Raw genomic sequence first — 27,871 nt, forward strand, 5'->3', positions numbered from 1 at the left:
CCTTTTGTAGACCCAGTGATGATGCTTCTTCTAATCCTCTGCAAAAAAAAACTTAAGACCCCATGAAAAGACAGACGCAATAACAGATAACTATCAGAAGCAAAATGATGTGACCTGAATTTTGTAAAATCTAAGGAAGTTAATGTGGAAGATTCACAGACACACCGACTCCGATTACAATCTGATTATCAACAGGATCTACACGTTTATGGAATTAAAAGATTTTTTTAATGTAACTTTATCCAGTCCCTAAAAATGTCAAAATGCATAATTTTCAAAAGAACATGAACTATTCCAGGATGTAACACATTATACTTTATTTTACCAAAAATGACACTAGTTACATAGCACAGTGCATCTTGCAAGGTTGAGAGGAGAAAAAAAACAGTTGTGAAAATGGTCTTAATTCTAATATGACAGGCTGATGTAAAAACCTAATTGTTGTTACCTTTTGGTTTTTGTGATTCTAAACATTCTTGACAGATGACCCACAGCAATAATGTTGTGTTGTTCTCTGTTTTGTGGGAACCAGTGCCTCTGGATGTGCTGACACTGGAGGAATGAGATGTCTTGAGAGCTAACTGTGTTCAAGGCACAGCAGGGCTGCTCCGACTTAGCTCACACGTACATGCACAGTCGTTCGTCCGTTCATCCAAAAATACTCAAACACACACATACAGTACAAATGCAGGGGAGCACTAGCCAAAAGGCCCGACGCTTCAGAAAAAATAGAGGGAAAAAAAAAGAGGAGAGCGTGAGACCAGGACCAGTGCAATCTCCCAAAACACCGCACAGAGCTGGCAGTGATTGATCATTTTGCGTTCCTTAACTGGCTTGAAAGCCAGTCCAGACCCTCGTAGAGACCGTCTCCAGTAGTAGCACATGTGGCCTGGATATACCAGTTACGGTGACGCAGGGAGTGCAGGGCCAGTTTGTCTGTAAGCTCAGCTGCATTCATGGCGTTGGGCAGGTCCTACAGGTGCAGAAATTAACCGTTAATAACAAGCGTCCCCTGGATAGGTTACCTCGAATAATTTGCCTTTGCTTTTATTTTGAAGTAAAAAAAGGAGAGTTGAAACCACAAACTGTATCATTATTGACCTTACATTTCAAAAATGTATAAGATGTTTACATCTTATATATTTTTTGCAAGTAGTTGTGAGGTAATGCAGCCAGATGTGTAGTTTTTACCTTCGAGTGATTTTAAATTAAGATGTATTCAAATAAATACAATAACCTTCACCTGATACAAGTACAACTGTAATTTCTAGTAATGAATTCTGAATATCCTGCACAGTTTCATCTGAAAGGGGGTTAAATATGGTGACTTCTTTGACTTCTCAAACACAAATTCACCTGTTTATTTGCAAACACGAGCAACACGGCATCTCTCAGCTCATCCTCAGCCAGCATTCGCATCAGCTCCTCCTTCGCCTCACCCACTCGCTCTCTGTCATTACTGTCCACTACAAAGATGAGGCCTGAAAGTAAAGTAAAAAGGGTCAGTTTTGAGGGCAACCATGAACTAATTCTTATACACCAAAATGGAAAAGATAAGTTATCTCACCTTGTGTGTTTTGGAAGTAATGCCTCCAAAGCGGCCTGATCTTGTCCTGACCGCCGACATCCCACACTGTAAAACTGATGTTTTTGTATTCTACCGTCTCAACGTTAAAACCTAAAGTGAGAGATGGAAGGTTTAAACAAGTTTCAACCGTGTGTTGCCTTTTTTTCTTTTTTTAATGCCAAAATTTCAATGTTTTGTATCAAGCAATGAAATTCTCATTACAATGTGGGGGATGACTCACCAATGGTAGGGATTGTGGTAACAATTTCTCCCAGTTTGAGCTTGTACAAGATGGTGGTCTTTCCAGCAGCATCCAGTCCTACCATCAGGATCCTCATCTCCTTCTTTCCAAACAATTTACTAAAAAGGCTAGCAAAATTTCCCATCTTGTCTCACCTGCAGGAGGAGAAACTGTCAGTTTGCAAGGTCTCTGATAATGTGATACCAAACTAAAAGCAATTTCACAAACACAGCTGAAGTGCTGACATCAGAAGTAGGAATGTGCGAAACTAGTCAATTAACCGTTGCTGCTGTCAGTCGTGCCAGACGTTCTAGTCATTTAATCCAATTATTAAACGTTTCCACTGACGCCAAATGCTGGTAAATTGTCGCGCAACGTTATGCAACCATCTGCCACAAGATGGACCATCGTTGATCAGAAACACCATGAATCTGTTAGTCTAGGCAGAGTCTTTTTGTTAATTCTTTTTAATAATTATTGTTGGTTATTTTAAAAGTGAAAGAATAAGATTGTGGATAAACGCGGAAGAAACGTGCAACATTTGGAAACCATGATATAAAGTGCTGCACAGTTAAGTGGCTCGATTCCCTACTGAAGAATGCGATTAATGGTTTCAAATGCTTTTGTTTCGAGAGTTTTTGGCATTGTCCTATAAACGGTTCTCAAATTAATTTGATAGCCAAGTTTTTCTTGTTTTAAATTAGTCATTTAGTCCAACTGATTTCCCCTTGTTAAGTGAACTTAGAAATTAGTCGCCACAAACAAACCTAATCAGAGGGTGATGTTAAGTTTCTACATTTTGAGCCCCTTTGAGGACATTCGCTACCACTGCTATGCAGACGACATCCAGATATATGTGTCTTTTAAACCTGAAGATGTTTCTAAGCTGCAGATTCTAAATGTGTGCTTAGAATCCATCTAAGGTTGGATGGCTGACAACTTCCTCCAACTTAATGAAGAAAAGACTGAAGTCCTTGTATGTGCTCCAGACAGACATGTACCTAACATAATGAATGCTCTTGGTCCTCTTTCAACATTTGTGAAATCATCTATCAGGAACCTAGGAGTAACCTTTGGTTCTGCTATTACCCTGAATGTCCACGTCAAATCTCTGGTTCGGTCATGCTTCTATCATTTAAGAAACATTTCTAAACTGAGCCCTATAGTATCTCATACTGAACTGGAGATTGTTATTCGTGCATTCATTTCATCACGATTGGACTACTGTAATTCACTGTTTACATGTCTAAACAAAAACTCCCTGAAGCGTCTGCAGATTGTCCAAAATGCTGCAGCAAGGCTTCTGACAAAAACATCTAAGTACTAGGGGTGCAACGATATTCGTATCGATATTGAATCGTTTGATACAGTGCTTTCGGTTCGGTACGCATATGTATCGAACAATACAACATTTGTAATTTATTTTATCAATTTTCCTTCTGACGATGCTGTCTGTGTTGAGCGCTCAGTGAATCTGTGTTCGACTACTCCGCCTAGGCTGCACTGTCCAGCGCAGATCCACTGAGCGCTCAACACAGTCAGAAGGAAGAGCGCAGGTCAAGCTAGCGAGACAGAAGTTAAGCTCTCCTTGCAACAGGCAAATTGACCCTCATTCAGATCTGGCGTTTGGAATTATTTTGGTTTTTATGTGACGTATGACCCTGAAGGTAAGCGAGTCATGGACTAAAGTAAAACAGTATGTTGGATGTGCCATGCAATGCTCAATTACATGGGTGGGAGCTAGCGTGTTAGCGCAGTTAGCTCGTTAACGTGTTGGCCGTCTAGCCCCATGCACGGAGCGATCGGCGGTAGCTCGTTAACGGAGATTTGCCGTGTTGTGGCGTTAAGGTCATTTCAACGAGATTAACCTGAAAGCACTAGTGGGAACACAACGAATATGACTGCACATTTACGCTGACATCATCCTAGTGCAAAGACAAGTGGAAGCAGACAAAAACAACAAGCATGCATGCTACTAACTTTACCCGAGTCATTTAGACAGCTGTTAGCACATGATTCTCCTTATGCTGCTGAGAATATAGCCCAGAAGAAGCGGATAGTATAGCTTTTATTTTGGAAAGAGCCATTTCTCTGTAATAAACTCTCTTTTCCAAAGATGAGTGATTCCTCAATCAGATACAGGGCTTGCAATATCGCTAGCCCGACGTCCCGGAGCTAGCGATTTTTTCAGTCGGGCTACCAAAATCTATCTCTTCCCTGCCCGTCGGGCTATTGTAGGAAAAATATATGTCAATGCTTTTGCATTCTTTCAGAAATGTAGCTGGGTAATTATGTCATTGGCATCGGTGAGCCACTGTCAATATGTGACATATTGAAGTCGCGTTTGAATTTGCGCTTGTTTTTTTGCTTTCACTTTGCAATCGTGCGAACTGTGTATAGAGAGCGACAGCACTGATCTGTGAGTGATGATAATTTGTGCACCAATTCCTCTGACATCGTCTTATTAATCGTTAGCTTACTATGCAAACATGACAAGTGAAATCTCCCGCAGCTTAAACATGTGAGAGGTTGATCGCGCAGAGAATCGCTGAGCTTATGTGAGTGCGTGTGTAAAAGCATTTCAGTTCTGCTGAGCCAAATAAGACAGGTCAGGGTGAAGAAGTGACAGCCAAAGAAAAGCTTACCACAAAACGGAGAAGTTATGACAAATCAGACTATAAGGCAAAAAGAAAGTGCAGCTTTATGGTTTCATGGACAAAAGAATTTCTGTGGCTGCAATATGATGAGCTAAATAACCAGGGCTGCACATAAGTGGTCCGCAGGTGCGCATTCGCTGTCAAAATAAAAAACACGCACAAGGGTTAGGGTTAAATTTAAAAACTGTACTTTTGAGTTAAAATATATATTTATAATTTTAATAAATGACAAATTAAAAATGCATGAACATTTTTTTGTATCGAAAAAATATCGAACCGTGACACCAAAGTATCGAACCGAACCGTGAATTTTGTGTATCGCTGCACCCCTACTAAGTACTCTCATGTAACATCGTTGCTTATACAGTTGCGCTGGCTCCCCGTTGAATTAAGAGTCCATTTTAAGATACTGGTTCTGACATTTAAAGCTCTTCAAGGACAAGCACCAGCCTACATCATTGAACTTTTACAGCCCTATGTCCCCAGTAGATCCCTGAGATCTTGTTTTATACCTTGTGAAGCACTGTGATCTTTTTATCTAGAAATGTGCTATATAAATAAAATTTTACTTGCTTACAAGAATCTCATGCAGGAAAGTGTCATTATTATTGTTCCCTATATTCCTTATTGTGTCAGTGTTAATGACCGTAAAAAGCACTTCTGTAACATCCTCCTGGCCCTAAAATGAAACAATATTTGCCCTTCAAGTAAACGGCTGCTGCAAACACACCTCCCAAGTTAAACAGAGGCCATAGTGGCAGTGCTGCTTGTCCTGGGTATCCAACAAGCTTGTGGCTAAGGTAAACAAGAACCAGTACAAAGCATTACACTTAATAAGCTGACAGAGGTTGTCTTAATAACAAAGGAGTAATTGGTTAACTACTTAGAAAAGACGGAAGAGATTTCATTTAGCTAATATAGTTTAGTGAAATGTCGCACAGCACATTTTTAACCTAGTTAGATGACCTGATCAGATGAACTACTGAGGTGAGGTTTCACTACATACAGATGAAGAGGGAAAACATTTTTATTTTAATCCTTTTGAAATGCCAGAAATTCTGCTTTTTCTCATAAATTGTGGTCTCATCTTCAAAGTCTGAGGCACAGGTGTAAGCACATAGATTTGATACTGTTTGAAAAATAATATGTCATCGAAACATTAACCTGTAAACTTACTCTTTACCCAAACCATACAGGAAACCATACACCCTTACTAGATATTGTTTTCATAAAGTAAATTTGCAGCTTAAATAATTTTTTACCAAAAATTTCTTTTATTCCTCATAAACCCTGCTTCTTGATTTAGGGCTTTTACAAAACGTTTCATGACGACTATGAGACAGAACAAACCAACTTGTGCTGCTCAGCAGTTTATTTGGTGTAAACTTGGATGAGATCCATTTTTATACCTTTTTTTAAATACCATTTTTATACCTTTAATAGGGATAAATGATATATACTGGATAAGGGTATGTATAGGATTAATCACCTAAAAAATTAAAGGTCACTTTAATAGCTGGGAGAAGAAATACAAGAGTTGCAAGAAGCCAAAATGTTCTTAACCAGCAGGGTGGAAAGTTGTACGGATCACACCTGTTCTAATCAGTGCAGTTTAGTGTTAAATTCTAGTATTTCTAGTCAGTAAAATTAAGTTTTTCCCTTGAAAAAAATAAAATACAATTTTTTAAAAAAGGGAGGCTTAAGTTGTTTTCACACAAACTACTGAAAAAGTCAGATCACGGTGAGACACTCCCCAAAGTTGTTATTTCTCACATGTAGCATAAAGCTGGAGCTTGTGAGCATCTGCTGTGTTCTCACTTTGGAAATGACACAGCCAAGAGCACTGTGTAGCGTCCAGCAGGCAGAACACAGGACGACCACTCAGTAGCTTTGAAAACACCAGGCTTAGGGCTGTGCACTCTATTTACATTTTTATGTGCTATTAAAAAAAAAGAAAAGGGAGAGATAAAAAAAGAAAAAAAAAGATCTCATGTACCATGTGTTTACATTCCTAAGTATGCACAACAACAAGCCCAGACATATCTGAAAGCGAGAGACATGTGTCACTCACGGGTTATTGGCTAAAAAGGTGAACACTTACACCTTCTACAGCACCACTACTGCAGCACTGGCTTGACAGACTCTGTATGACAGGAAACAAACAGTGGATGAAACCTGCCAATAAGGTTACATGGTGGAAAAGCAGCGCTTTAACCAACTTGCTAAAAAGCTGTACCATACATATACAAATACATACAACATACAAATAAAAATAATGTTCAAATTCAACTGAAGAGTTACTTTAAAGTTAAGTTCCTTTTGTTACTGTGGAACTAAAGTGCTAAGCAATTATATTCCATTGAAAACACTACCATAGGTTTACTTCTGTTATTATATTTGACTCATGTTGTGTCACTAGATGTAATAAATTGCCATTACAGTTTTTCTTTAGAAAAGAAAGACAGTAAATGCCCATCATTGTCTTTACACTACTGCAAGCTGTAATCACAGCATACATGTGAGCATACAGCGCAAGTAAAACTTGAGTTATAATGTGGCCAGTGGCAACAGCTGGATTAATATGAGCACTTCCGTTTGGTCAAATGTACGCCGTTTGTTGACTGTAAGCGTGAACAGTATTTTGTAGTCATTTCACAGCTACAACATGTACTTGAGACCAGCAGCTCCTGCTGATCATCTGGCAAGAATGTGGTAAACCCAAGACGCGAATTTAACAGTGCCAAAAAAACTTCCTCAAAACGCCCACTGAATGCACACGATAAACACCGACTTTTTGCATGCCTGAAGCTTGATAAAAATAGCGGTAGTCTAAAAACAAGAAAACCCCCCAAAACAAAACACCAGAATCGAGTGTTACAAGCTCACCGCGACATTAATGCATCGGCCTCCAGCGTGAGGAAAAGAAAAGGACCGATTTAACAGAGAGATTTGGAATATGTGGATTTACTGCCAACTAAATTTACTGTTATCTTTTCAGCATTGAGCTCTGGGATGCATCCCACTCTCAGTTTCACAAACAGAAAGCATTAATTATGTTTAGAAAACCGATATTTAGGGACACTATAAAAAGTGATCGATTTCATCAACAAATTAAAGTGCTTTTTGAGGTGAGCACTAAAATTTTAAATTTCAAAATATTAATATGCATGTTTGGGGAGAAAAATAATAATAAAAAAGGAAAGATAATAGGATCTCCTAAGCTATTATGAACTGAGAAAAACAAATATTAGAGGTAGAATAACATACTGGAATCAGCAAGCAGCCTTTCAGGAAACAAGACAGCTTTACGGTATCACATCAGAGGTCAATATTTGTCTTTTCTCTGTTATGTAACATTACAGTGTTAGCTAATCATTCAAAGACTGAAGGTTTTTTGAAGAGCTGAAAGACTGAAAAAAATATTAAAGATTAGTTTATTTAAAAATACTGTGGGAAAAAATATTAATTATTATCCTACAGTAAGTAATTATTGCTGAAAGAAAAATTAGCAATGGAACAGAATCTTATAAAAATAGATGAAAGTAACATTTTTTCCAGCTCTATATTAGGCCAGTTAATGCACACTCGAGTCTTGTAATGTTAATGAAATGAATAATTATGGACCTAAGGGAGTTCAGTATCAATTGATGCCTACTGTCAAAACCGTTTTCATACATCAACTCTAGACTTTGTGTTGAGACGCTGACTCATACCTGGTCACTTTTGGTAGTTTAAAGGTAGGTGTGGTTCTTGGGTTGAGCACATGATGCACATACACACCCCTGCAAGCAGCATTAACGTTAAAAGGCTGGTGACTTGTGCTTAATTTTATAACCGCAAAAAATGTCTGTGTTTACATGTAAACTCTGGGATAAAGTTACAAAGTGCAGAAGTGCACTTCACTTGGATTCTGCAAGAAAGTTTGATCCTCCCTCACAGAGGAGCACTGTCTATATGTGCTTTACTGGTTGCTTAGAAGGCAAGGTTTTCCATTTTTTAAAGCAGTGCATTACTTAAATACACCTTTTCAATCAATTAGTCATAAATAGCAGGAAATTTGACAAATTTCTGTTAAGTGATCGAAGACAGACTCATCACCATTACTACAAGTGGACTAACCATGCTCTTGAGCTTACTCAAACCCACACAGGGTCATTATGAGCCAGGAAAAGACAGCTAACGGGGTATTAAAAGTCACCAAGTCTAGTGACAAAGTTGCTTAGTTTGCAGCAAATTAGGCGAATTAAGGAGGGATGGTCACTGCTGGGTGGGAGAGTGACGTCACCACTTTAAAAAAAAAGAGGAAAAAAAGATGAGTTTGAAAATTTCACAACTCACTCTATCCAAAATGGTCCAGTTACTGTGCTGTGACCTTTCCAAGAACCTCATGGGAAGCAGCAGTGCATTCAGCTTCCTATAAATCCTCAAACATCATGCTTTTGGTCCGAGGAATGAGGAAGTGATGTTCAGTAGGTGTAAAGCAGTTCTTTGAGTAAACAGGACTGACAGGATCACAGAGGTGAAGCGCCACCCATCCTTCCATTCAATGAAAGAGGTGCGACTGTTTCTGCGAAGTTTTTTGGGGTTTTTTGGGAACCTTTGGGTGACAAAAACTCTTAAAAGTGTCTTTAAACCACTGACTATTATTACTTAACTCTGTGTTTCAAACCTGTCCCTCAGTTTGGTCAGCCGCTCAACCCCCGTAAGACGAAACGTTTTGATTAACAAAAAATAAATAAACACAAATTTCAGTTTCAGTGCTCTGGTGCAATTTAAATGGCGCTGGTGGCAACTTTAAGCCACCAAGCAGTAGAAAAGAAATTATTTTAATCTCCTTTAAGGTTTTATGGGTGAGTTGGAGCTGTGTGACGTTAACGCTAAGTGACAGCTCATTGACGCTAGCTTGCTAACTGTGCTATGGTCGAGAACCAGCGGAATAACGCGTAATATTAGCCATTTAGATCACAGTGAGCTCAAAAACGCCACCGCCTAATACAGTTATTGATTACTGTTTAATAAGGGTGTGTATCCAGCGGTCAAAAACTTCTTAAGTCAACACAATGGTGCTAAAGTTAAACTGCTAAGGAAACAGCTTATGAACTTTAAAGTATCCTGCTCAAAGCGTCTACAACTTCAAACCAACCGAGCTGCAGGACTTAAACATCAGCGGCCTTCTTCTGTGTTCAAATGAAATACATATTCATAAGGCTTAACTATATAGTATTTTTCAATGAAAAGAAAAATGTTACCTTCACTGGCGCTTCTCGATGCTTCTACACCACCGATCCGGTTCAACAACAAAATGGCGTTTTCCGGCGACGTCGTGTTCTTCTTCGTCACCATTTTCTTCTTCGTGTGATTTGAAGCGGCTGAAAACATTAAAATCGAGGGTTTGCTTCACCAAATGGTGAGAAGGTGACATTACAAGCTTAGTGCAGGACTGCAAAAGTCTTCAGTATCTTAAAAAAACATAGTCTTCAGCAATAATCCTCCAGGCTTTCCGAGGTCTTTAAACTTTTTTTTCCTTTGGACATTTGGCTGCCTTTCCACTCATTTTAAATAAATTTTAAATAATAAGTTATTTTGTGTAGCAAGGTTATATTAATAACCTAGCAAATAAATAATTTTGAACTATGTCTATAGGCACTTTGTTACTAGCAATCTGTTGCAAAAGCACATCTGTTACCACAATTCTAGGTGAATCTATAAAAAGTAACAAAGAAAACACATAAACAATCACTAACAAGGTGATTCCCAAAAGATTATTATCCAGAAATCTGACATAACCTGGGTTGATGTCCTTGAACGAATTTGATGAAACTAGACAAGTTGAGGACAGAAGAAGTAGTGGCTGGCTTGAAAAAAAAAACCCTATAAAGAAAAAACTATCTACGGCAGATGAAGAGTTTCTGAAAGTCATGTCCTTCAGAAAAAGAAAAAATCCTCCCAAAGACTGACACAGGACCTGAGAGATGGGATTGAGATGATCCTATAATTGATCCATCTAATTCAGGAAACAAAGACTCAGGTATGGCAAATCAGGCAACAGCTGGACTCAAGATTTATTGATTTATTTGAAGAGAAAAAAAAAATCAAATTAAACATTTTTGGTTCAAATCATAATTAGTACAGAGGAGTTCAGGAGAGGAGCATGTACAAAACATAGTGGAGACTCCACAATGATTTGGAGCTTCATTTTAGCCAGTGGCATTGGGAATCTTGTCAATATTGATTGAACTATACATTCAGTATCTTCTAAACTTCTAAACCAATACTATGGGGAGTGTTGGCAACAGCTTCCCTTTTCAGCATGATGATTTCAGGCTGCATTGAAGAATAAAGGCAACCATCCCAAATATTGACTTTTCAGCTGGTCAGTATTGTGCAAATTCAGTTTTTCCCGTATAGACTGTATTCCTGTGTTTGCAGACATCACCTATTTTTCTCGCAAAATATAAAAAAATTAGGGATTACTCAAGACTTTTGCTGTTGGCCTCTGGATGGATATATCCAATCATATAATTACTAAAAAATTGATAAAGTAATATTATTGAGTATTAAGCTATAATTTACAACATAATTTGACAGACTTTTCCATTAAAGGATGGGACTGCCTTAACAAAAAAAAACCCTCCATGCCTCCTTCTTTAGCTTAAACGTGAATCAAATGTAGATACACAACCAAACCATTAGTATTATTGTCTCTACGTTCATTTGTATTCCCAGATTTATTCTTTATTTCAAAAATCCTCTAGATGGGGCTCCATCCATGCCTGTTTTTTCTTTTTCTTTTTTTTTCCTTCGACTGTTTGGGACCAGATGGAATAGGTTTGATTGGAATAACAGACTTCAGTGTCTGATTCTGTCCTTTAATTTCAGAACTATTTTCAGACACGGATCCTTTGCTTTCTAGCCATGCGGGGTTTTTTTTAAATCCTTTTTTTTTTCTTTCAGTGTGTTTGCAGGATCACTGAATTTATACTCTTTAATAATACAATATAAGAACTTATATGTTAAGCAAAGAAAAAATCTTTTTGCTTTCTGAGCCCCTTTGATCAGACAGATGCTTGCTGTTAGATAACCATCATCATGCATATAGACCCTATGTCTGAACAGTTCTACTGTTTATTCATTGCTTCAGGTAACTGACAGTCCTACTCAAACTTTAGATTCAATCACGACTTTAATTAAGTTTTAATTGTATCATTATTATTATTATTATTATTATTATTATTATTATTATTATTATTATTATTATTATGAGCTGATCTTGCATCTTCTGGGTGGCGTTACAGTGGGAGGGAACATACAGTAGCAATGTTGAGAGAATCCAATGACAGTGCGGCAGGATGATGTACCCTCCCCTAAGAGTCCTGCCTCCCAGCGGACCAGGGCGCCTGGCGCAGCGGATTGAGGGTCTGAGTGCATGAGGGGCCCCTTAAAGAGAAGCGCCGAGCAAACGGCACGGACTTTCTCTATTGAAGAATCAGCGAGATGAGGAACAGCGCCAACCCGGCATCATGCGCTCCAGGCTCCCGAGGACCGCCTGCCTATTGCGAATCATTGCACTCTGCATCCTTCTGTCGCACACTGCAGCTTATTTTGGGTCAGGCAATGAACTTTTACTTGTACATTTCATCTCGGTTGTTTGGCTTTTCTGTTTAAATCATTAGAAGTGACCACAGCCACAACCTTTACAAGCTTTAGCTGAATTACGCACGCGTAATTATATTTTTATAGGGCTGTTCGAAGTCCATGTACACGCTAATATGTTCCACTGAAACAAAAAAAAAAAATCCATATTCGCAATTTCAAATGTATTTTAAGGTAAATGAACATAAAAGTTTTATTCCTGGATTTTCTTCGAGGGAGAAAATACCGTTGTGGGAACACATTTGTAATAACAACATATGCTGGAGTGGTGACAGAATAGTTTCATTACTGTGGACGCAGTGTTGGTGTATTTTGTCACACACATACAATTTCTAATGTGATTTTTCCCCCTCTTCTATAATCCTAGACTGACAGGTCGGGAACCTCTGGTGTTTTTACCAGCTCCGTTTTCCAATGAAGCTCCATCAGGAAAGGCCCACCTGAAGCAGTGCGAACAAATGACTCTGACGAGGAGACAGAAGAGACTCTGTCGCAGGGAGCCGGGCTTAGCCGAGACGCTTCGGGAGTCGGTGCGCCTCAGCCTCCTTGAGTGTCGGTATCAGTTCAGAAACGAACGCTGGAACTGCAGCATGGATGGTCGGGGAAGTCTTCTGAAAAGAGGTGAGCCACTTTAACACTTTCCTCAATTTTGGGTTCTTGCTCAAGGTCACTGAGAAAGTCGGAAATTCTCTTTTATCTAACTACAAATTATATATGTCTTCGTCTTTATTTACCTGCAGTGCATGGCTGAGCAGTAAGAACAGGATGTTTTATAGATAAGCACACCTGTAGTGCTGCAGGCATGTTTTTGTCGACATAAGCTCATCAATCAAAAAGTGAAAATGAGAAAAATGAACCAGTAAAAAAATTTATGCGTAAACGTTTTACCACCAGTTTAACAGCTGTAAAAGTTTGTAAACAATAAGGTTTCTTGTTCAAATTTAACGAAATAATTAAACTGATATTTTCTATTTTATTTCAAACAATACAACATTTTACAAGCCCCTTTCTCACACAGGGAAGCAACTTTTTCAATAAGATGTATTACATGCTGTACAAGATAGAAACTGAATATACACCCGTTTATAAGGTTTTACAGGTTCTTTGTTTTGTTCCTAATAGTCGTTTGTTGCATTTCTAAATAAACAATTGAGACATGAGCTTCAACTATTTGCAGCAAAGTGCTGAAAATGATTCCTGTATATAAAAAAAAGCTTGGTAAGTTATTTTGCTTGAGAAAACCAGTGACAAAATTAATTTTCTTCATCTCATTTAAAGTTAAAAATGTTCCTAAGTCATTCTGTATACCAAAGAATGTGTCAAGATAACACTCGGTAACTCCTCTGAACCCCTTGACTTGATACAACCTTTTAAAGTTTTTGAGAAGCTGCTTACTTGAATACTTTATAATTTACATGGCTTGATACACCTATTGATTAGCTACCGTTGGATCACCATATTGCATATAGCTCAAAATCCCTCCTGTGCACATAAACTCCTTTAGGATCTTCTAAGCTTTATGCATATGGATATCAGCGTGTGGGAGAACATGAACAGGTCAGCACAGAGGTAATGAGGGAGTAGAAAGCCAAGAAATGTGGTGCGGTGCAGAGTGCTCAAGCCCTGTGGTTATTTTTATCTCGGGAAAGTGGCCATTCCCAGAGGAAAAGGGTGGCGTGATTACCCACTTTCATCTGGGAAAATCCTTCCTAGTCAAAATAATAATTAATTGGATCAAAATATACCATGGTGATGGCTCTGGGTGAAGCAAATAACAGTGCAAAACCAAAAGGAAATGTCAGGAGAGGAATTGCGACGTAAGAAAACTTGCAGAATTGCTGATGTTGTTGTAAACCCTGACAACGCATCGAGTCCTCTGTAAACATTCTGGCTTAAAAGGTTAATCGGTGACGCAAAAAGCATTTTGTCGTAAATTTTGTTCTTTCAGAGCAAATGTTTCAGAGCACCAATAGCTTTTGCATCCAAAGCCTTGAAAAAATGTAGCTTTAAATATTTTTTCTTTTCTTCCACCTCCCCTGATCCCTCTGCCACAGCTTTCAAGGAGACTGCATTCCTGCTGGCTGTGTCCTCTGCAGCACTGACCCATGCACTTGCCAAAGCATGCAGCTCAGGTCGAATGGAGAGGTGCACTTGTGACGATTCCCCCGGGATCCAGCATCGGGAAGCGTGGCAGTGGGGGGTCTGTGGTGACAACCTGAAATACAGCACCAAGTTTCTCAAAAAGTTCCTCGGCCAAAAGAGGGTCAGCAAGGACCTGAGGGCTCTGGTGGATGCCCACAACATCAACGTTGGAATTCGGGTGAGTGTAGAAATATTACATCAATTATTCTGCAGCAAAACAGCTTACTCCTTGAAGCCTGAGGCGACAAAACGTACGCCTTAGCAACACTCAGTTCGATTAATTGTTCTGCGATTTTACCTGACAATTACACCTCTGACGCAGTCCCGAGTATCAAATGTTATTGAACTGTAATCCTCGCCTCTATATTTTTCATGGTGCCAGCCAGATAAATGCTCTCTGATTTGGTGCTGTCATCGGCCCGAGCGGATAATACAGAGGCAGAGGGTGAGGCAGTTGTAGTGAGGAGACAAGATGGCTGTGGGATGGTTGGAGCCAGGTGTTTTCAGGCATGATAAAGCTTGCTGTGCGGGCCAGCAGAAAATTAAAGGTCTCATTTCAGAGAGAACGATTATAACCGTGGCCTCTTTTTAATATACGAGCAAGCATTTTTTTCCACTTACTGGATCACTGTGCTCTTCATAAATCCACCTAATGTTCATAACCACCACTGTGTAGCTGTGAAATAGCAGGCCCCAGGGTCCTACTCCTGTAGCTCACACCTAGACAAAGCTGATGTGGAGAAAAAGGAAAAACACAACTATCTTATCTAATCTTTACTGAGTTAAATGTTTTCCTCAGTTGACACCAGTGTGGCCAGAAGAGACCAGGAGCCATGTTAACAAAAACTTAAAGTGGTCGGCATCCCTCATCTCACATTAATGGTGTTCTGAAGCCCCCGAGGGGTTCATGCCTGCAAAAGGAGGAACTGAGCAGAAGTACCTAGAAGTACCCTCTGGGTCTCTCTGTATGACCTGTCTCTGGCCTCTGCAAAGACAGCAGCTCTCAGGCTGAGTGATTGCTCTCATCACTGACCATCAAGCTCAGTGAACTATTAACCTAAATGAGGGGCACCACTACCAAATGCTGCATTATGTTTTTGGCACTTCTTGCGCAGAAATTCTTATTGATGTTTTCCATGAGCAGGCATGTACTAAAAACAGGGTGGAGAGATTCCACTCGCCCCTGTTTGTCACCTCTGCCTCAGGCTTTAGGAAAGAGGCAGGAGAGAAGCCGACAGAGCTAGTTTCAACACACCGAGGAAAAAAAAATAGCAAGAGCTGTCCAAGTGAGAAATGCGGGGTGAAATATGACATGCTGAACAGCATCTTTCAATCCATTATGTCAAATTTTTGACTGAGGTGAGCTAAAGGCACATATTGGCGGACCACCACTCCTAACCCCCTATGCACCCTGCAGGAAATTGTCTCACTCTTGCCAGATAGACCTCCCAGATAAGAGGCCAGGTAATGAATCAAAGTGAAGGAACTGACATTTCTTCCCTTTTTCCCTCCAATTCCTACCCCCCTCAACCTCCCATCTTATCCCAGGCAGTGAAGAGCGGACTGAAAACAACCTGCAAGTGCCATGGTGTCTCCGGCTCTTGTGCTGTACGGACTTGCTGGAAGCAGCTGTCTCCTTTTCACGACACTGGACGCCTGTTGAAGTATCGATACGACACTGCTGTGCGAGTGCTGAGCGTCACCAACGCAGCCACCGGGGAGACCGAACTCGCAAGCCCCCGTCGCCAAGGTCAGAGCCTCCGGACTACCGACCTGGTCTACCTGGAAGACTCCCCCAGCTTCTGCAGGCCCTCTCGCTACTCCCCTGGTACAGGTGGCCGTTCGTGCGCCAAAGACACAAGCTGTCAGAGTCTGTGCTGCGGACGTGGTTATAACACAGCCATGCGCCTCACCAGCCTGTCTTGCCACTGCCAGGTACGCTGGTGCTGCCACGTGGAGTGTCAGACATGTGTGAGAGAGGAGGAGGTATATACCTGCAAAAATGCATAGCTGCATGATGAGATAAAGACATTTGCAAAGACCTGAATAAAGAATGATCCTTTGAGTCAATGGAAAATGTGATTTAAAAAAAAAAATGAATCACTGATCATGGACAGGACTGAACTGTAATCTCCTATAGACACTTAACACTAAGGGATTGTGAACTGCATGGAATATACAAATGTAATAATATTATACTGCTGGTTATAGTCACTAAATTGATATGCAACAGCTTACTGTAGGTGAGGATGTTTTCAAACTACCCTGCTTTTCTCTCGCTGAATGCACTGAAATCTCACTCTCCTGAGGATGAGGAGGGAAAATGCTCTTACAGCAGGTACTGGACCGGACTGGAAGACATCGGATGCTGAATCCTGTCTGCAAGGAAGCTCTAAAAGGGATTTTGTTGTGTTGTAATTGTCTCCCTCCATTTCACTATTTATTGTGCCAGTTTTGTTGTACTGCTGCTTTATATTTTAATTCTTGGAATCAATTGTTATCAATGAGGCTAAAATAGCCTTTAAAGGAACCTACCTGTCTGACTTTCTGTCTGCTGTGGTGAACTTTTAGCTAAAGTTCAGTCCTGACTAAAAAGCACTTAAGTTGCTCTTGCATCATGAGATCCTATGTGCATTATGAATTGTTTGTCTTTAGGCCTAAATATATGATTAGAAAGAATCACTGGAAGCTTTGAGCAGTGATTAATGCCACACAACCTACATTGTAACTGATGCATGAGAAGCTTATTGTGCAAGCAGAGAAGCTGGCTTTCAGTTGCTCTTATGGAAATGTCTATGGAAATCTTTACATGTGGACTAATGTGGGCTCAGTAGAACAAAGGGAAATACCTGGGGCAATAGTGAGGGAAACACCAAACACTGTGGTTAAAGATCACTTTTTTTCTTAATTTATCAGCATACCAGCCTGGCTCTTCTAATTCTGCTGTTTATAGAAACACACACTTTGCTATGCTTTCAAGTTTAAAATTATTTGGCCGAACCATTTGGTCTTCAAAGTCTAATTTAGCCACGTCTTTGTTCTGACTGCCTTTGAAGTGGGCTAATCATGCTCCTTATTTGCTAAAATTGCTAATCAAAGACAATCACCCAGTTTACTACCCTTATATATTCAACTTCAATGTGTCCATGTGTGCAGGTCAAAAGTGCGTGCCGGACCCCAAAGGTTTGTTTTTATTGGCCAGTTAATGTTTTCTCTGAGGGACTCTGAACTGTATATATAATCTGAGTATAACTCATGTCAGGGGTCCTGGCGTCTGACAATGTGGAATCATAATTTTCTACCTCACTTCATCTTTTGGCAAATATCAGTAAGATTTATGAGCTATGCAGAGTTATCCTCTCTGTAGATACATGTTTTCCCCTCTGCATTCGTTATAAATATCATATTTGAGATGTTTGTACAGCTCTTTTTAATTTGGTAATATATGAATACTCATTTTTCCAAAGCAAGTTTTTATAAAAATCTAGTTGCTTTACATTCTTATTTAAAACAAATAAGGTTAATAAATGGACAACGAGTCACAAGGCCTACGTGTTTTGTTGTGTCTTGCTCAGTTGCTGCAGGCAAACACACTAAACCATGCGCACACACACACTTCACACGCAACAAGGAAGCGAGCGCAATACACCTGCCCGAAACACGGCTCTGTGCATCGACTGAGCAAAAAACCACTTCCTGCTCATGGTGGCCTGGCCTCCTTTTCATCTGAAAATCCTGTGGTCGTGCTGCATCGCCATCAACCGCCCAACCGAAAGGCGAGGGCTGCATGCGCGGAGAACACGCTTACAGGTGTTGTGCCTCTGGCCAGCGCACCAGCCGCGATGACAACCATAATGCAGATGATGACAAAGGTGGTGACTCAGAGGAGCGCTGTCTTTCAGAGCATTTGACCCCCAATTCACCATTAGAAAGTTACAATCGACCGCCCCACAACGATGATGAGAGCAGTTTATGTGCTATTATCCCTGAATCATAACTTTCCACTCATTTGCAAGGCATCAGTGAACCTACAGCATACAGAGGGCTATTGTATAAGGTATTTATAGTGTGCTCTCTGGTGCTTTTGATGTTTCTCTCTAATTACTGTGATTACGCATTATTATTCCTTATTAGAACATTCACTTAAAACCCAAAGCATTGCAGTAAATTATAAGATAATTTTTTTAATTACTTTATATTATTGATGTAGAGCAAGTTATTGTTGGGGCAAATTAGTTTTTAAGTAAGATGAGTAAACTTGTCTTGGCTGTTCAGATATTTTAATGAATTTTTAGGACTACCTTGCATAGAAGAAAAAAACAGCTGTTTGCTTTAATGGCAAAACTTTATGGAGAGCCAAATGTCACCTTGGGGAAATAGGGAAAGGTTAGCTTGGGTAATAGAGAAAAAAAATCTTAAATGTTTTCTTGTTTTTGTCGAAAACTATTCCAAAACCAAACATATGTATGCAAATATTCAAAGTTTCAGTTTTACTAAACTTCATGTATTTTCACTATGATACATATCCGGCTTTAGTGATTTGAATTCTGACAGCTCGTTAAAGCCACTGCAGAGCCTTTAAAGGTATTTTACCTCAAGCAATAAAATGCACCACTGCTTACTATGAATCACCAGCGGCTTACTCTAACTCTGACTTTATGATATTTCACCTTTTTTGTTTCCCATAGTCTTTAGGACAGTTTCACATACTTTCCCAAAGCCTTAAGCTAACATGATCATTTAAAGAATCACTTGGTTAAATAGGGCAGTTTTGTTTTTTTTTTAGATATTGAAGAGTTCATACTTTAGTGATATGTGATCTCCACTGGACCGCAGCAAGATTCTTTGGTCTGTCCAGCAACTATATTGTATTGCCTCTTTGAACTTTTGAATGTGTCCTTTGCTGCAAAACTAATTTCCCTTCTCAAACAATAAAGTTGAAAAATTCAGTTCAGCAGTACACAAAATGCGTCAGCATCTCTCCAATGACTGAGGTCAAACCAGTTCGTGTGGTCAGACTACTGACTCACCACATTAACTCATCATATTATAATAATCCAGATCAATATTTAACTTTATTCATCATGAATGTCATGTATTAAAAAGCTGCAGGATAAAGAGCAAGACGGCGGAGTGTGTCACGGAAAGAAAGGTGGAGCAGGGTTTAGATATTGAGGGACATGAAGGAAAAAGATGAGGATGGAGGGATGAGAAGGGATAGCTTGTGGCCCCGGGAGGCCTATCCCCTGCTGCTGCTCTTGTTGTTTTATAATGAACTCCTAAAGCTTTCATTTCCCTCACTACCCTCACTGGAGGGGGCGCAGCGATGGGGGCTGCTGAGTCCACGGCCGGATTCGCACGCACAAGCCCCAGGGGTGGGGAGCTTTGAGCTGGGTGGGGAGGCTGGACTGAGCAGAGGTGCAATAGCCAAGCGCCTGTGTATGTGTTTGAAAGAGTCCTGACAGCAGACAGGTGAGGGCGAAACAGTTTTTGCATATGTGTGTGTGAGCATACTTGACGAGTGCACACCTGTGGTCACTTCAGCCGTGTTTGTAGTGAGGTCTTCATGTGCGGGTGTGGGCTATAGTCACCCTGCCATGTGCCGGAGCTTCTCTCTGTCTGCCTGAGACACTGAATAACATAGATAATGTAGGTTAAGGCTGATGGTAACGCTATCTCCTGTGTCTTCACCGGCTTGGTTCAGGTAAAGGTTACTATGCCGGGTTGGGCTGCAGCAGTGCACCATGCTGTGATAGATGAAGATGAATTGGCAAATCAGGGCTGGGGCATTTTTTCAGATATGTATTATATTTGCGTTGCTTAGCAAAAAGATATTATCCATAGAGACTTACATAGCTTTCAGGTTTATACATCACTCATTTGTGTAAGAACAGTAGATGTTAACTCAAGCGTGGAAGGCTTGGTAGATACTTTGCTCAAGGACACAAAGCGAAGTCCTGTCCTGTAATCGAAACCTCTGAGCCCCAGGTCAAACATCTACACCCTACAAGACTTCCGCCTCTGGAGAGGAGACTCTTAGACAGCATTGGAGCTGTGCCTAATCCCCATACCCTGACATCACACGGAGATAATTAAATAATGAAGACGACGAGGAGAGGAATGGATTTGGTGAAGAAGAAGAGGAAAAAGAGAGATACAGAGAGTTGTGAATACAGCATGGGGTAGGAATTTGGAATGTGAAATGACTAATGCAGTTGCTCAACCCACAACAAGAACATGCACTGCCTAGAGCTATGACAAGGCTGAGTGCATACCTCGAACTCAGAGGGCTGGGTTGGACTGGGATGGTGGCTGAGTTCCTCGCAGTAGGTGATGAGATAGCGCATGCCTGTTTGATGGTCAATTAAGCGGGCACAAGGTTTAAATGATGAATAGTTTGGTTTGTTCACCTGCGGATGGAGAAAAACAAGAAGAGCTGACAGGTATTACAATACAAATGATTAGTTCATACAAATTAATATAGTATACTAAATCAATCAAAGGAAAAATATGAAACTTGGAGTACAGGCTTTGCCTTAGAGCTGAAATTTACTGACAAGGTAATCAACTGAAGAATGAATGAGGATCTATTTTGTCTGTCAATAAAACATTGAAATCATTTTCTTTTCTTTTTGTCTCTCATAAATCAGAGTTGGAAGGGATAAGCAGCCTCATGGTTCTTAGAGGGAACCGATATCATCGTTGACCGTTTGTGGATCTTCACATTTTTCAAAAATTAATTTCATTTCTTCTAAACTGAACTGATTTAATTCCAATTTAAATCCTTCTAAGCTTATGGTGTTTTTAAGCATGTTAGCACTGTAGACAGTTTAATAGATGGATGTAGCTTGGTCTAAAAATTGAAGATCACAGGCAGTGGCTTAAGCCTGCATTCTTTTTCATCGTCACCGAGGGAAGACTCAGAAAAATTATCCGGTTTTAAATAAATTTGCAGCAAAATAGTCCCGTCTCCCTTGTTCAGTGACCTCACTAATTGATCCTGATGACTTCATGAGCTTACACACTGAATAGAACATTAGGTCCATTAGTGCATTCATTTGCTCTCTTCTCTTTCCCCTCACCCCCAACATGGGTTGATCAAAGTGCAGTACAACTAAAAGGAATAGACAACACATTAAAAAACAAAACTAAAATGTAATAAACTCACTCCCATTTAAATGCTAGGGCGTAAAGATGTGTCTTCAAGTGGGATTTAAAAGATGTGGAGAGTTGGTGAGGTTCTATCCCCTGCAACACATGCAACTATAGCAAAAGCCTGTGTCATCTGTGCTTTAGGCTCAGCTCACCTTAAAGTATGCATAGTTTTAAGTTCAGAAAGAGGGTACGAATTGCAAGAGAAGATCTGATTATTGGGCTTTTCTCTGTAATATTGCAAGGACTTTACCTTACAATATAAAGCACCTCAAGGGGACCGTTCTTGTGATTTGGTGCTATACAAATAAAACTGAATGTAAATTGACATTAATTGAATTCATTTTATGCAACTTGTCCAGGTTGCAGGGGGAATGGTTTAAGCAGAAACACAGAGACTTTCCTCTCCCCATCTACCTCCTCCAGCTCTTCCAGTGGGACCACAAGGTGTTCCCTTGCCGGCCAAGAGATATGATCTCTCCAGCATGTCCTGGGTCTGCCCCGGGGTCTCCTCCCATTAGGACATGCCTAAAACATCTCACCTAGGAGTTACCCAGAGGGCGTCCAAGTCTGATGCCTGAACCTTCTCAATGGTTCCTCTCAATGTGGAAGATTTAGTGTCTAAACTCCTACTGAATGACACCCATCTTTGAGGGAGAGCCCAGACACCCACAGAGGAAGTTAAATTCCTTGTATCCAAGATCTCTACCAGTCACTACCCATAGTTTGCAGCCATAGATTTTCCAGTAAGTTTCAAGCTTTGATTTCACTCTAAGATCTTTTGTTTCCAAATATCTTCCTTCTCCCTGAGGTTTGGGTTCTCGAACCTGTTGAGATTCATTTGTTTTTGTTTGAGCTACCCATCTGTAAAGTCTTGAGACTCCTTCACAGGTTGTGATTTAATGGTTTGGACAAAAACATTCCACAAACACATACAAACACCTGCCAAAGTACTGAAAACTACAATGACAGCGCCGATGACACATTCACAGGCAGACTCACACAGAATGGGTTGATTTCTGGTAGTTTAAAAAAAAAAAGAAAGTATAACACAGGAGTGCTGATGAACTGGTTTTACATAACAAAGATACCTGCAGATGTTTACCCGATTCCTCTTGAACTGTCCATTCTCAAGCCCCACAACTACCCACCCATTGGGAAGCTCCTGTGGGAGGCTGTTCTCATGCTACTCCACAGAAACACCTGCAGCACCAACAGAAGAGTTTACATGGCAGCTGCTGTGATAAGAGCCCACACACCTACATAACTGACTCCTCTGCTCGATAAATGGCACTCCTCTTGCTTTTTCTCTCACAGCCACATGTGCACACTGCACACACACACACACACATGCATACACTCACTGACCTCCATCACAATCAAAACTAAACTTTCCCACATCAACTATGTCCAGGAAAGCAAAACACAGATAATGTTCTGAGCTATGTCTTCTCCCCAACCGGCAACATCTCTGAAAGAGAAGTCTGGTATGTTGCCTGTGATTATTTGTGATACCAATACCTACACAATTATGCTGTCTGCTGGCTTTATTTCCACCAGTGTTCACAATTCAATCATGATTCTCATTAAAGGGATGCAGGTAGACAAAAACATTTCTTTTGAGCTCTGTACACCACACAATTTTGTTCACACACACACAGCGTGATGATGAGAGTGTGGTTTAAAGTGGTTGCATGACTGTGGGAAGGGAGCTGTCAGGCCGGGGAACCCCGGTGCAGTACTTCGTGCCACTGCTGTTTTTAATCGCATCCTCGCAAAGATGAAATCCAACCACAGGGGTGGACAGCATCTCTCATCCTCAGAGGTCTTAGTGTCACAGGTGGTTAACCAGAGGGCTGCATATCTGTGGGTATGTGTGTATGGCATACAGCATACCAGGAACCAACAGAGGGAGACAGTAATGCTGATCACCTGTGCCCATTTCAAAAGCTTAGTCTTCTCCACTGAAGAGAAAAAAGGTTGCTGGGAACCGCAAATCTATAGATTTACAAAAAATGCATTTGACTCAAATCATGTACAAGATGTCTGTGAAGGTTCTCAGTCATCCAGGTCATTGTAGTCTAAGGAGCTTGGAAAGAAAAGTGAAAAGTGAAAAGTGAAACGTCTTCAAGCCACCTAAAGAAGTCCAGACGCTTTTCTTTCCAAGCTCCTTACACCATGTACAAGACCTTAATAGACCAATTATTTCTTAAATAGCACTAAATCAATACCAAATAACAAATACAAACTTTAGAGCACTTTGAAATAAAAAGAGTAAAGAGGGCAGTTGTATTTCCACACAGCCTGCAGCGATGGGCTGATGTAAGACAATCACCCTGTGGTTTTATGCTTATTTGCGGTTGTCTTGCATCATTATGTTGTTGTCCTTTATCTGTTTTTAGTTTTATTTAGTCTCTTTGTGGCTATTCGCAGACATTTCATCATTAAAAGTAATATTGTCGCAGCAACTGGGGTGGTCATATAGACTGTCCCTGTGGGAGGAGGGGGTGTTGCCCTCTGGACCCCCAGCTGGACTCCTTTCACAGTAAAACCCACTGAGATGTTGGGAGCTTATGAGTTTTTCCTGTCATCTCTGACAGGCCCTCATTTGCTTTCATTCAGCGCCTCGCCACAGCTTCAAAGACGAGTGGCTCACCTGCCTCAGGGAAGAAGCGAAAAGATCAGTGTGCCTTTAAAAAAATGACTGGTATCCAGAAATTGTTGACCCTGGGCAATTTTGCTCCTCATAATTGGCTTCTTCACTGTGTCTGTCTTGGGCAATCATTGTAGAGTTATGATGTGTTATACTGCCTGGAAAACATCATTAAGTACATTGTAGGGAAGTGATTCAATAACATATCATTTTCCCTTGATGAACAAAACAGTGTTGGGGTGCGGGGGTGGGGGGTAAGTCTCTGAGCACATCCAGTGCTTTCATTTCTCTACTGAACAATAACCAGGCTGCTGTGTTTTCTAAGCAGTGCAGGGAGACTGATGCAGCACTAAATGTTGTTTGGTTACAAGACCTCCAAAGGGGCTAAGATAAATCACATTCCTAACAACAAAGCAGCAACATACATGCATGTTCTCATATAAATATATTTAATACATACCCGTGCTTCTCTTAAAATCATTGTTAACATACAAGTCTTGAGCCACCTCGCATTTCTTTATGTTGTATTTTGCTTCCAAGTAGCCAGAAATTTTTACAGTGGTCGTGAGAAGGCTTCCTGAAGGACTTTTAGAGTTTTATTTGGACTCAAAGTGATAAATCAGTGTTGTCTCTACACATAACAGACAACTTAGTAGTGAACCAATTAGAAATTGTATCTTTAGACACTTTGTTTGTGTCATAAAAACACTAAATTATTTCCCATTATTTAGGTGAATCTGTGAAAAATGCCAAACACAACACAGTTTGACGGGAAATAGCATTTTTGAACCAACAAGGTGATTCCAAAAGAATTATTTGTTGTAAACTTGGCGTTTTTCGGCATGGTGTGCAACGTGTTCTTAAAAAAATTGAGGATTCACAACAAGTGGAGGAAAATGTATGTATAAAAAGTATGTACATCAGATGAGCAGTATCTGAAAGTCATGCCCTTAAGAAAAATGGAAAAAGAAACCTTGAGAATGAGTCCTAAAGACTAGTTAAAGAAATTACAAAAGAGAGTTCTGGCTACCTTAAGAAATAAAGGTGGTCATTCTAAATTGTACTTTTCAAGCTCATCAGTATTTTGCAAACAATTTTTTTTTCTTATTTACTGTATTTTTATGTATGTTTCCTGTTTTCTTTGCCAAATATAAAGGTTTTCCACAATACTATGCAAACACTTTTGTGCAGTAAAATCTATACATTACCCCTCAGTAGTTCAGTTATCTGTTACTTTATACTACAACTGAGGGTAAATATTGTAGTGCTGTAGAAAGCAGAAGTACGTAACAAAATTGTAATACAGTTTTCTTCTAAAGCAGTATCTCAATAAAATAATTCTGTTCTGTATCATCATCCAAATTCCTTAAAATTACAAGAAAATTAATTAAAATGGGAGAAAAGGATGAATGTTACACCAGCTGTGCTCCATAGACATGTGTATTAAGGTATGACAGTGACAGTTGGCGCTAACTCGCTCAGTCAAAGTGATCAAGGCTCCACACCTGGAGTCTGGATTCCAGTTTGCGCCCGTGGTGATCAGGTGTGGATGAAAACCAGTAAGCTCATCTCATCCTTTCCTCAGGGCTGAAACATAAAGGACAGACGGAGAGAACCCCACGACCTCCAGAGATGTGCCTCATGTATTGCTCAGAAATGGTTTAAGAGGGTTTATTCCTCCTTCTCGCTACTTCTTGTCTATTCTGAGCAACAGGTTAAAGCCGTACGCATCCAGCCACTACCCCGAGGATATGTTATGACAACCAAAAATGGTGAACTGCAAGAGCAAGAAGTGGCATGAACAGATCTCAAGATTTCTGACATGTGGGGGTGGGTGAAAAGGACCTCTGTTCAGAAGTGTCTTGCCTGAAGATACAACCATCAACTCATGTAGCATCAGGCAGCCGTGGAAAAGTGTCTGGGCCAACTTCTGATTGCTGTGCTGAATGAGGAAAACAAATACAGGTATCACCTCCAAACAGGAGCACAAAGTATGTTAATGTTTATGTTTCCCTTGCTTTCCCTTGCACTCATTTATTCTTTCTTCCCTAACAGGTAGACACCACACTGATGGAGGGTATGTATAGGGTGATTGAGATGTGGTTTTATTAAGGCGCCAGGCAGCGCTCCAAGGTGCTTTCCTCATAATAAATCACCAAGGAACTATTGTGAAATTTAGACAGTTTTTTCACACCCTACTCCATGACAGAGCCAGTTTGTGGCTGGCAAATCTGACATCTTCTCTTCAGTGTTTGTGAATTGTAATCTCACTATGAAGTTTAATAATATTAGTTTTGGTGACTCTGGCTGCAGGCAAGAAGAGGAGAACAGCTTCTGGGTGGACAAACAGGAACACTCTGACACCTGACTGTGGAAAAAGAGGATGGCCTAATTAGACCTAGTCAGGGAGAGCTGACAAAAGCTCGCCTTAGGACATGTTTCTTAGAGTCTTTCCTGTGACATGTCTACGTGTCAACAGATTATGCTGTATCTTCTCAAAGCTTGTCTTTGTAGGCCAAAGACCTCTGTGTCCTAAAAGAATATCAAATGCAATGGAAAATGTAGCCTAAGGCTCAGATTTATACGTTGGGAGTTTAGCATTGTCCAATTACAGCCTGTCCAGAAACAGGAGTTTCATGCCCGGTTTTCACGTTATTTATGTACACTTATGGTCAGATGTTTACATACATTCATCATAAGCATGAATGTCATGGTAATTTTTGGCCTTTTGTGGTTACTTTGAACTTTTATTTTTACAGAGTGCAATGATTGTACGGCATACACCTTTGAAAAAAACAAACAAGAATTGAGTTCATAAGTTTGAATTTAATTTGGATAAACCACACGGTCAAAAGTATACTTACAGGCTCAAATATATCTATACACTCCCACTAATAGTGTATGGCTAAATGTCTCTTAGCAAGTTGCACGATAACCAGGCTTTTGCAAGCCATCAACAAGCTTCGTGCATAATTCTGCCTGGATATTTGACGACGCTTCCTAGAAGAAGTGGTAGAGTTCATTAAAATTGGTTGATTTCCTGGCACAAACCTGACTTTGAAGTACACAAATTTTGAATAGGGTTGAAGTCGGGTCTTTGTGAAGGTCATTTCAGAAGCGAATAACCTGCTTTATCCATTCCAAAACCATAATTGAGGTGAAGTTGAAGAATTTAGAGGTTGTCTTCTTCCTCAGCTATTCCATCTTCTTTGTGCAATGTAGCACCAAAAGCAAAACTGGCTAAGACCATGACCCCCACCAGATTGACACCTAATAACAGAGTTATTAGGTTTGAAAGCCTCACCTTTAGTCCTCCAAAGATACAGTGCAGGAATTCAGTTCCATTTGACTCAATTCAATTCAACGTAGTTTTATTTATGTAGCACGAAATAAAATTAAAAATAAAAAAAAATAGTCCGCTCAACACACTTTATGTTGTAAAATAAAGACTCTACAATAATGCTGAGAATCATTTTGCAGTCCTTTAGAAATTCTGTCCAACAGACCTTTCCAACTTGTGTAAATCTACAGTTTTCTCTCTGAGATTTTCACTGAGTACCCATGACTATTGTTCAGTCCAACTGGCAAAAAGAAATTACCCTTTGTTTTGTAGTCAGTCATGATTCTTGTTTTCTAAAGTCATTAAAATAAATTACAATTTTGAACTGTATTGTATCGAAATGTTCTATATATTTACTGAGCTTGAGTCTGTGAGCCAACTGTATTCCCAACATTTTGTGTTACTATACTATCTTGTGTCATATATTTATTATTATCATTATTTATGTACTATCATAACAAATAAT

General features: G+C 40.0%; 2 protein-coding genes across 2 annotated transcripts; one reads left to right on the forward strand and one right to left on the reverse strand.

The window, feature by feature from the left end:
* Positions 1-292: 292 nt before the first annotated feature.
* On the reverse strand, positions 293-9,792 carry arf2a (ARF GTPase 2a). Its single transcript, XM_026164431.1, has 5 exons — positions 9,715-9,792; positions 1,809-1,963; positions 1,568-1,678; positions 1,357-1,481; positions 293-973 (listed from the first exon to the last, which is right to left on the reverse strand). Exons 2-5 carry the CDS (start codon positions 1,951-1,953, stop codon positions 812-814), a joined length of 543 nt encoding a protein of 180 aa, XP_026020216.1. The 5' UTR covers positions 1,954-1,963; positions 9,715-9,792; the 3' UTR covers positions 293-811.
* A 2,096-nt stretch (positions 9,793-11,888) lies between these two features.
* On the forward strand, positions 11,889-17,797 carry wnt9b (wingless-type MMTV integration site family, member 9B). The gene is made up of 4 exons (XM_026164430.1): positions 11,889-12,071; positions 12,486-12,739; positions 14,173-14,438; positions 15,809-17,797. The coding sequence occupies exons 1-4, from the start codon at positions 11,986-11,988 to the stop codon at positions 16,268-16,270; spliced, it is 1,068 nt and encodes a 355-aa protein (XP_026020215.1). The 5' UTR covers positions 11,889-11,985; the 3' UTR covers positions 16,271-17,797.
* Positions 17,798-27,871: the final 10,074 nt, after the last annotated feature.

This window comes from Astatotilapia calliptera, chromosome 4 (genome assembly GCF_900246225.1).
Source record: "Astatotilapia calliptera chromosome 4, fAstCal1.2, whole genome shotgun sequence".
Classification (NCBI taxonomy): domain Eukaryota; kingdom Metazoa; phylum Chordata; class Actinopteri; order Cichliformes; family Cichlidae; genus Astatotilapia; species Astatotilapia calliptera.